Source organism: Austrofundulus limnaeus, unplaced genomic scaffold (genome assembly GCF_001266775.1).
Source record: "Austrofundulus limnaeus strain Quisiro unplaced genomic scaffold, Austrofundulus_limnaeus-1.0 Scaffold1291, whole genome shotgun sequence".
NCBI classification, from domain to species: Eukaryota; Metazoa; Chordata; class Actinopteri; order Cyprinodontiformes; family Rivulidae; genus Austrofundulus; species Austrofundulus limnaeus.
The window spans coordinates 51,805-61,587 of record NW_013953693.1 but is presented as its reverse complement, the minus strand read 5'-3'; the positions used below and the strand labels follow the sequence as shown (position 1 = coordinate 61,587).

Below are 9,783 nucleotides of genomic sequence, written 5' to 3'. Positions count from 1 at the left end.
GAGAGAGACCCTGCCTCTGAGAAAGAGACCCTGCCTCTGAGAGAGAGACCCTGCCTCAGAGAGAGGGACCCTGCCTCTGAGAGAGAGAGAGAGAGAGAGAGAGAGAGAGAGAGAGAGAGAGAGAGAGAGAGAGAGAGAGAGAGAGAAAACGCTTGACAAAAAAACGAACAGATCCTGGACTGCAGGATGTGCAGCGGTGTGTTAAATTAAATGCAGCTGTTGAAATACAAAAAGGGGAATTTTTTTTTATCTCAATTAAAAAATATACTTCCAAGGCTGTTGAAATCTTTATTCAGAAAACTGACAGCTTGTTTTAGAGCTTTAAGGCAACTAAATTCGCCACCTTTTTAGATGAACATATTAGAGAAAGAATATGTTTATAGTAAATATTTTTCTCTAATATTAGAGAAAAAATATCTCAAATATATTATTTTATATTAAGTGTATATTCTCAATTACAATTTTTATTTAGCTGTYTTTAAATGACTGGAGTGAACTTTTACAGCTGAAATTTTTAATCTTTTTTTTTTTCACTCAGACTTAATTATGTTAGTTTCTAGGTGATAAGTTCTGCTACACACAATGCAAATTATGTTGATAAACCCACAGTCACCCCAAAAAGCAGAAAAGTTCACATCATCCAGAATGTTTTTTAAAAGATAAAGCTTGTTTRAAACCCGTGTTCAGCCTTAAAGTTAGATATGTAAAAAAGCAGCAGTAAGGAATAAAAGCACACAAAACACACAAAGTTTCTTTTGGAAAACTGATGTATTTGATTATTAGAGTAAAGAATTACAGTKTCTTAGTTGTTAGTAGGTATTAAAGTGTAGAGAAACTGGACCCATAAAGATCTTTCAACTTTCCAGGAAAGTGCATGTAACAGTCCGAAGGTTGTCAAACCCAATATATATTTATATTTATAAAAACACTATCAGTTAGTCTCCCTGGCCGTGTTGGACGTCTTGTGTGATCAGTTATTATGTACATTTTCTTGCAAAGGGAGTTTGTATTTCCACYTTTGAATGTACTTACAGAAGCTTCAACACGTAATGTTGCACTAAATGTCAGTGAGGATGCTGGGACGCAGCAGCAGCAATGTGGAAATCCAGCTGAGAGAAACTAATAGAATCCTTCTGAAGTGACTGGTTGTCATGGATGTAAAAAAAAAAAGAAAAAAGAAAAAGTAGAACAAACCAGACAGAATACTGCCCACTGAATAAATGACTTGTTTTTAACAAAGAGAAAAAATAAAAGAAATTGAGGGATAAAAATATTAACAAAAAAAAAATAGAAGGTACAATACACTGAGACTGTAACAACAAAACAAGTTAACACTAAGGAAATTGGAAATGTAGCAAACTTTTAATATCACGTCTTAAATAAAATAAAGGTAAATAACAACAAGGAAAATAAGGAATTAACATGTGATTTTGTCCCTTGCTTGAATGTCATTGTTTTATCTCATGAGGAGAGGGAAACTTACAGAAGTTAGACCATCTAAAGGGGATCAGTGTACATTATTTACAGCAAGTTTGTTTGCTTATTACAGGGCTAATGCATCACAGAAACATAGACAGTTCGGTTATAGCTACTACAGACAGAAAATAACTTAATGCCAATGTATGGTTATCTAACCAGATTTTCTCAGTTTTGAAGCACCCATACATACCCATTCTGGTTAAAACAAACAAACCCTAACTGTTAATGCTTCCACTTGTTTTCAAGCAAGGTTATAATCACTAATAAATAAGCTCCGTAAAACTATGACATGTACATTGTACAAAAAAGCAAGTTGTCTTCACACGAGTGTTTGTAAAGATTCAATGACGAGCAAAACTGTTCAATTGATTTTTATCCTCGCATTGTTCTCCTTCTGTCTCCCCTTCTGTGTGTGTCTACATAGGTGTACGGAATGCCTAAAGGCATCTTTGCGTGTCTTAGCCCAACATGAGCACACTCTAATTGGTGACAATTTCTTTATTGTCCTCCATGAAGCGGGTGAACCTGAAGTGGGACCCATTGTCTGTGTTGGCCATTTTCTCCAGACCAGCAAGAGCAGCATTGGGCTCCGTGTTGTGTAGCTTGTCCAGGCTGCCTGTCAGGCCACCTATGGGAGAGCTCCCCCCATTTCCCACACCACCTGACATAGGTGGAATGCCTCCATTCTGAATAACAGAGATTTCATTTGTCTTCATTGCCAGGCCATTGGAGAAGGCTGCAGCATACTGGTTCCAAAAACTAGCCGGGTCCCCATTGCTTGCCCTTGATGCCATGTCTTTTTGGAAGATCTCGGGAAACTTGACTGGGTTTGTGCCCAGGAAGGCCATTGGACCATCCACAGAGAGCCTGCGGCCACGTCTGGCAGGAGCGCTGTTCCACATGTGTGTGCCCATGTGAACCTACACAGATGGAGAGAGAGAAGAAGAAATAGAAGGAGGAGAGAAAAGACAAAGAGCAACGAGAGAGATGAGAATTAGTGTTGTTTACAAAACTTGGCCACAGGAGCTGCACATGAGATGATGCAATGGAAAAAATAATCATAATGCTCGACGGTAATTAAATAGCTTCACACCCTGGGTGCAGCAGTCTAGTTAGCCGCACGAGCTGCAAAATGTACCAACATGGTGTAAACATCTTATTTTGGCAAGAGTGATGCGTGGTGTTTAATCTAAACTTTAATTTGCTCTTCTCACGAGGGGACCACAGAGCTTGAGCCAAAATTACACTGTCCAGTTCCATTGCTTGGGCCGGTATTACATGTGACATTTCCCCTTTGCCAGTAACCTTTGCTCTCAAAGATTTTAACTCCTTCATAATCCTTAAACACAGACAGTTGTGCTTAGTCTAGTTAACMTTTTAGAGACCAAAATGATTAAACACAGAAACATATGGTAAAAATTTACATTTAACACATACTAAATTAAATCACTGAACAAATGCTTTTGCTTAATGGCATAAGCTTGACATTTTTGTTCTGTGATGGAAAAACATAGATTGACTGACCTATCTCACTGTGATAATTAACTCAGCGCAATAAATTCTTCCTACATTCTTACAATCATCTTACAATCTTTCCCTTTTCCCTAGCAGCCATATTAGTTGTGTGAATCAGCCTTTCCAGTCATGTAAATTTTCTCTCATGAAACTGTTCCTTTCATTAATTATACAGCAGTATCACCCCTAGACGTCTAGTTTGCTAAACAGTCATATAAAGCTAAATAGGAGGTCTGAGACATTTTTTAAAACAACATTTGCACGCACAAACTTATAGGATACCAACAGCTTTCTGAAAGTTTCAACATTTACCTTGAGGTTTCCTTTGGTGGTGAAAGCCCGGCCACATATGCTGCAGGCAAATGGTTTCTCTCCTGTGTGGGTTCTTTCATGAATCTGCAGAGCACTGGAAGAGGAGAAACACTTCCCACAGGTGTTGCAGAAGTGTTGTTTCGGTGTTCTACGTGGTGGAGCAGCAGAGAGGACTGGTGACGTGGAGGCTGATGACGTGACCAAGCTTGGGGTGACGTCCTTGTTTTCTTGATGGAAGCTATGGAGAAAGCCGTTGACCTCAGGTTTGTTGAGAGACCCAGCAGAGAGTAGYGAAGGGGTGGGGCTGGAGGATAGGCTGGTATTTGATGGCTCAAAGAGCTGTGAGGGCAGGTCTCTCATTTGATGAGTTAGCATGTGCTGCTTGAGGTTGCCCTTGGTGGAGAAACCTCTGTTACAAGCGGTGCAAATAAATGGTCGCTCTTTGGTATGGCTTCTGTAGTGAATGTCCAAGGCACTCTGACAAGCAAATGTCTTCCCACAGATGTCACAGGATGTGTTTTTAATGGTGTTACGCTCCCGAAAGGAGAATATCATGCCCAGGGGGTCTTTTGAGGGATTGACAGATGTCAGATCTAGGGCTCCGATGTTGGAGGGATGAGAGTGCAACAGACTTGCACTGTTATGGTCAGAAGATAAAACCCTCTGGTGCCTTTCATCGAAGCTTGGGGATTTATGTAGTTGTGGCTGCATGTTAGTGGGGGATGGTGCCTGCATGGAGGAGGTAGATTCTGACACAGCTGGACTTCCGGCACTTTGGCTTTCTATATCCCCTCCCATTGATGAYGAATCATTGGTGAGGCAATCCCCTTCAAGTAGGCCATTTGACATGACCTTCATCTGGGTAGCTGGAAGSTCCTCCATTTCATTAGTTTGGACATTTTCCTGGTCATTTTTTTCTTGCTCTTCATGGTTAGTCATTTCAGCAGGAGATGGTGAATTACATAAACTGTCGTGGGAAGCATCAGCAGACCTTGGTGTGTCAGGAACACTACTATCTGGACCATCTTCCATCCCCTCAATATTATCATCAGAGAAGTTGTCCAGGTCATCAAAGTTTCTCTCTTCAAAAGAGCCAGTATCAGAAGCCATGGACTCTGGATAACTGTCTGGCAGAGGGGTGTTGGGGATCTGTCCACCCATGTGCATACGAATATGTTGCTGAAGAACCACAGCATTTGTAAACTTCTTCTGACAAATAGGACAGGAGTGTTGAACTCTAAGAGGAGGCATGGCCCTATGGACACTGTAGTGGGTCTTAAGATTTCCCTTGGTGGTAAATGCTCTGCCACAGACTTTACATTTGAAGGGTCTTTCCCCTGTGTGAGTGCGATAATGCATTTTCAGAGCGCTTTGGCAACTCAACACCCGGTGGCAGATGACACATTCGTTTGGGTCTGTCACCTTTCTGTCAATGTTTTCTACAAGTTGCTGCAACTTTGAAGTTTCTGACCCATGGAGAGGATCCAGGATGCCTCCAAAAGGGAATTTAGCCTTGAACTGATCGGTCAGAAGAGGCATGAGTGGGTTGGTCATCATGGGTGGGCTATTAGAAGTTGTATACTCTGCAGTACTCTCTGGGGCAGAACTCACATTAGTCATAAAGCTTGAGGAGTGGCTTCCATCTTCAGTTTTTCCATTTGAGGTAGGCAAAGTTGCACCTTCACCTTCTTCAGACACTCCTTCGTTACTTTTAGCTGAAGGCTCAGTAGCACCTGAGTCATTCTTTGTAGTAACAGAAGGGCTAGTAATGGCTATCGAATGATCTTCTTTTTTGATGAAGTGGGGCAGGCTTGGTATGGTTGGTGGCAGTAGCATACCAACTGAAGTTGTTAGAGTGGGTAAAACTGGTTTGCTGTCCAGCCAGCTGGTGACAGGTTTCTCAGGGGGCATAGACATGCCGTATGGGATACCTGTGCTTGTTGGTATGTTATCGAGATGTTCTGGAACAGGGTATGGGTTCATCTGAATATGTGGATATTTTTCTTTATGACGCTGAAAATGCACCTTCAGGTTGCCACGGGTAGAGAAGCGGTTACCACAGATATTACACTTGTATGGTCTCTCGCCAGTGTGAGAGCGAAGGTGGATTTGCAAGGCACTGTCACTCCCAAATACCTTGCCACAAAACCTGCACTTGTGTTTGAAGAAAGCCTCGTCAGTGCTGCTCTTGTGCTCAAATGAAGTTACATTTGGTGGCTTGCCTTTCCTCTGCTGGGCCAGAACTGCTAAAGAGTTTAAGTCTTCTACAGTGGTCCCAACGCTGGGCAGAGAGCTAGAGAATATGGGGTTTCCAGGTGGGGGCTGAGGTAGAAGGGGATTTACTGCAGAGCTTAACAAGCTACCTATTCCAAAAGCTGGTGTCGACGATTTAGATAGTGAGGAGTTGCTAAGCTGAGAATGGAGGCTACTCATAGCACTAGGTCTCTTTTCAGTGGACTGAGGATTGACTGTTGATGGTCCCAGTGTGGTAATGCTCTGAGATGTCTCACTGCTGCTTGGGTTGGACTGAGGTAGCTGTGCTGCTGCAGCCAGCTGTTTTAGGCTGCTAATGCTGGCTGACTGACTCGCCAGGTTCTGTGCGAGGCCTGCGGCTGCAGCCAGCTGTTGAGAGAGATGTGAGCTGAGTGTGGCAAGTGGGCTGGCAGCGGGCCCCACTGAGCCTGGAGCAGAAGTTGGGGGTACCTGCATTTCTGGGGACTGTGAAGCTAATAACAGAATCTGATGGCGAATTTGCTCTATAAGCTGCAGCTGGTGGATCTGCTGCTGCTGCAGTGCTAAAAGCTGCTCCATCAGGGCTGGCACAGCCACCCTGGGGCCACCGGTGGATCGGGCCTCTTGGGAGAATTGAGCCACGGCCACTTTAGTGCTCTGCAGATTTTCAATTATGACATTGCTGTTGATCATGGAGAAGTTCCCAAGTTCAGTTAAGTTACTGAGCTGAGGTAACGAGGCAGAGACTGCTGACGTACCCACAGCAGGGCCTGCGGTGCCCCTGCTTGTATGACTACTACTGCCTGTATTGACAGGGCTCCTGCTCTCAGTTTGGCTGCATTCTTCTTCATGACCACTGCTCATTCCAGAAACATCCACKTCCATGGATTCGTCTTTTTCAAGAGTGTTAGGCTCTAAAAGGTCACTGGACTCTGTTTGATCAGTGTTATTGGGTGTTTCATTCATCTGGTCATCAGGATTGTGGAGAGGAGACCCAGGTGAGAAAGTTCCAGCAGGGGAGGCAGGATGTTCATTCACTATCAAAACTAACTGATTCTTAGTGCAATTTTTCTGATGTTCTTCAAGATCTGAAATGTCAAAGAACTCAGCACAACATCTGCTACAGACATGGGCATCTGACTCCTTGCAGGGGGGGGCGTCTTCAGAGCAAAGTTCTGTGTCCCCTGAAAAACGAGGAAAGAGAGGATTAGTGATTAAAGATGTTTTGCAGCTGAAGAAGCAGCTTTATCTCTTCAAATTCCATTGTTGCTAATCTTAACTTAATCAGTTTTACACTTATCCTTTAGATTTACACACAAAAAACAATGATGTTAAGGCAAAAATAAGCCAACAAAAATGGGAAAAAAACTTATTCAATGCAGTGGCCCCTGAAACATGATAAAAGAGGACACAAAAATCAATGGGAACAATGCAAATAATGCTTAAAAGTGATCTTTGAAGATGTACATCTGAGTTTCATCAACCATGCAAAGGCAATCATTTTCTTCAGATAATCCATCAAAATATAAAACTAAATGATTTGAGGACATTTGGCCCTAATGAAATTTCATAGTAAAACATTGATTTCCTATATTCAATGCCCTTTAACGTCTACTTGTCCACTCTGTGCAAATCAAGCATTTGAAGGACTTATTAGACTTTCAATTCTCTGTCAACTTTGCTCATTTTCAGCCAACTATGTGCATCTTGGACAGGTTATCTGTGTCGCTAAACTCATTTGTATTCACTCTGCTTTGCAGTCAGTGTGAGACAAAAACAACCTAGCCTGTGGCGCTCAAACGGGTTACAAGCACACAACGAATAAAATAAAACTTTTTTTTAAATTCTGAAATAATTTTAATATAAAAATTGTAGTTGATTTTAAATGGGGTGTAATTATTTTTCATGAAGAAAATATATGGTATCTAATAAAAAAATATATACATTCTTAAGGTCAAACCACTTTGTTTAAAAAACAATGTAGGAAAACATATAAAAATGCTGAGAAAATATGTGATTAAAAAAATGCAAATCACAAATAAAGATATTGTATGAAAACCAGTTTTGTCAAAAATAATAAATTAGGCTGTGGATTAAAAATCCACGACTCACAAACTTGCCAAAAGTGAAAAACTGGATACCCAGGCTCATAAAACAAGTCCAACAGAAACAGCGCCGTATGCTGTTGTTAAGACAATAATTCGAAAGCAATGACCCCTATTGACATGCACACGGGAACAGGTTTTTAAATTTTCCATTTTAATAAACGGGACAAGTCAGGGAGTAAAAAGGCAGGACAACACCCTGCCCCCCAGAGCCGCTGCTGCGCTTCAGACTTTCCTCATTCATTCCCTTCTTTGTCGCACTAAAATCTCGCTATTTAACATACAAGTTGATTTACAAATTGCATTTCTCTATGAATCCCTTTCATTGTAGCTCCAGCCCCTCAACACTTTCATCAGGGCCAAGAATTCATTTGCAAATGAAACCCAGAGAAGTGCAGCCCTGCCCCACAGAGAGACAGGATGCCTTCCCATTGTTCACGCAGCATGGGAGCGGCGGGGATCGTCGGCACAGCCTGGCCCTGCTCATCTCAGTCGACTCAAAGCAGATCCTGTTTAATTCAGGGATTATCTCCCTCAATGTTTCTCCGCTCAGAGACACTGGATAACACAAAGTTGCCATGACAGTAAACCCCGGCCCTCACACCACCAAACCATGCAAACAGAGAAGATTCAACTTTAATGATAACTTTTCATGTTAAATCCCCTTTCCACCCACCCACCGGCCTACACTCTGAGCATTAATTTTGTGGGAAAAAAAAAAGTGACTGATTCATAGAGTGGAAAATGTGCAAATTCAGTAAACACCTTTTTTTCCTTCTTTTCTCAAGGCTGATTTCCACAAGTGATAAAAACTAATCATGTGTCACTGTGTGGGATAAAATAAACAGAACAGCAAACTTATAAAAGTTAATCACAAATAAAATATGGGTATGTGCACTTGTTTGTGTATAAACAAGTACAAATATTTACAAACTGTACAATTAAAATACATTACACGRGAAAAATTAACTTAAAAAGCTATTTGCATACTCAGAAGATAGTTTTGTCACATTCATGAGCAAACACAATATATATATATTTTTTAGATAAAGAAATCCAAATAAATTTTAAATTATAGGCAATATTTATAGATGATGCACTGAAAAGTTTTAATGTAAATTCTGTAATGCTAATTAAATATATTTTAAAATRCTAAAACTAGAACCTAAAAGTCTAAGTCGGCAAATGCAGTTATCCGTGTTAGTTGTCCACGTAAATAACCAAGAAATATAAAWAAAAAAATTTACACAACTGATGAATTTTGCAGTAGATGGTTTTGTTGTGCCTATTTTTATCTTAAGTTTGACAGAAAAACAGAAAAGTTGGTGTAAATCTTTTACAACAAAACTTCAGTGAGTGCAAAACTAAAAATCTGCTCCATAAAACTCTTGTTTTATTTTGCTTGAGGACCAAGGATCAAAWCTGACTCCACGCATAACTTCAAATCCACTGTCCCCAAAAGAGAAGTATAGCCAACAGCGCAGATGCTAGCATTAGGCTTAAGTCCCAAAATAGCAAGGATTAACATCGAATTAAAATTAAGATAAAGTCAAGTAGGTATGAAGGATTGTGTAAAACCTTTAAAGAATCTGTACGCAAAGGACAGTGTGCAGAGGGTGTCAGGAAAAAACAAAGAGCAGCAGGACAAATTTAGTGAAATGTGAATCAGAGAAATGAGAAAGCAAGGATTAGTAAAATAAAAAAAAAGTTGACAAAGAGTTTTTGAGAGATCCTACATTCTTTGTTTTTCGCTGGGGACCTCTTGTGAGCTTCTTGACACTTGTAACTTCAGGAGGGTTTCTGCTCAAAACGTCCTCTCCGGCCCTCAAGACTCATCCCACCGAACACTAGATGGGGTTCCACTAAAAGCTGCCGTGGTCCTGGACCAGACTGGAGTCTCAGAAACTCTGCCCCGGTGACACGGTTAAAGCTTAAGGGGAGGGAAAAAAGACAAAGCGAGTCCTTCATGCTACACCTAAACTCACACCACATAAACACTGGCAACTTGACGAGCAACTGCTCTCTTTCTTTGAAGGGAACAGAGTGAGGCGGAGGAGGGAATGGGGCATGTTTGTTTGACGAGAACGAAGACGTTGAAATTTTGGCAGATTTATCAGTGCTGAACCAGAGACATCACTGC

At 41.2% G+C, this 9,783-nt stretch overlaps 1 protein-coding gene across 1 annotated transcript; it reads right to left on the bottom strand.

The window, feature by feature from the left end:
- Positions 1-749: 749 nt before the first annotated feature.
- On the bottom strand, positions 750-6,722 carry sall1a (spalt-like transcription factor 1a; the record flags this gene model as incomplete). Its single annotated transcript, XM_014031638.1, is given in 2 exon segments — positions 750-2,399; positions 3,307-6,722. Coding segments are annotated over 2 exon segments (3,857 nt in total), but the record flags the coding sequence as incomplete, so codon positions are not given.
- Positions 6,723-9,783: the final 3,061 nt, after the last annotated feature.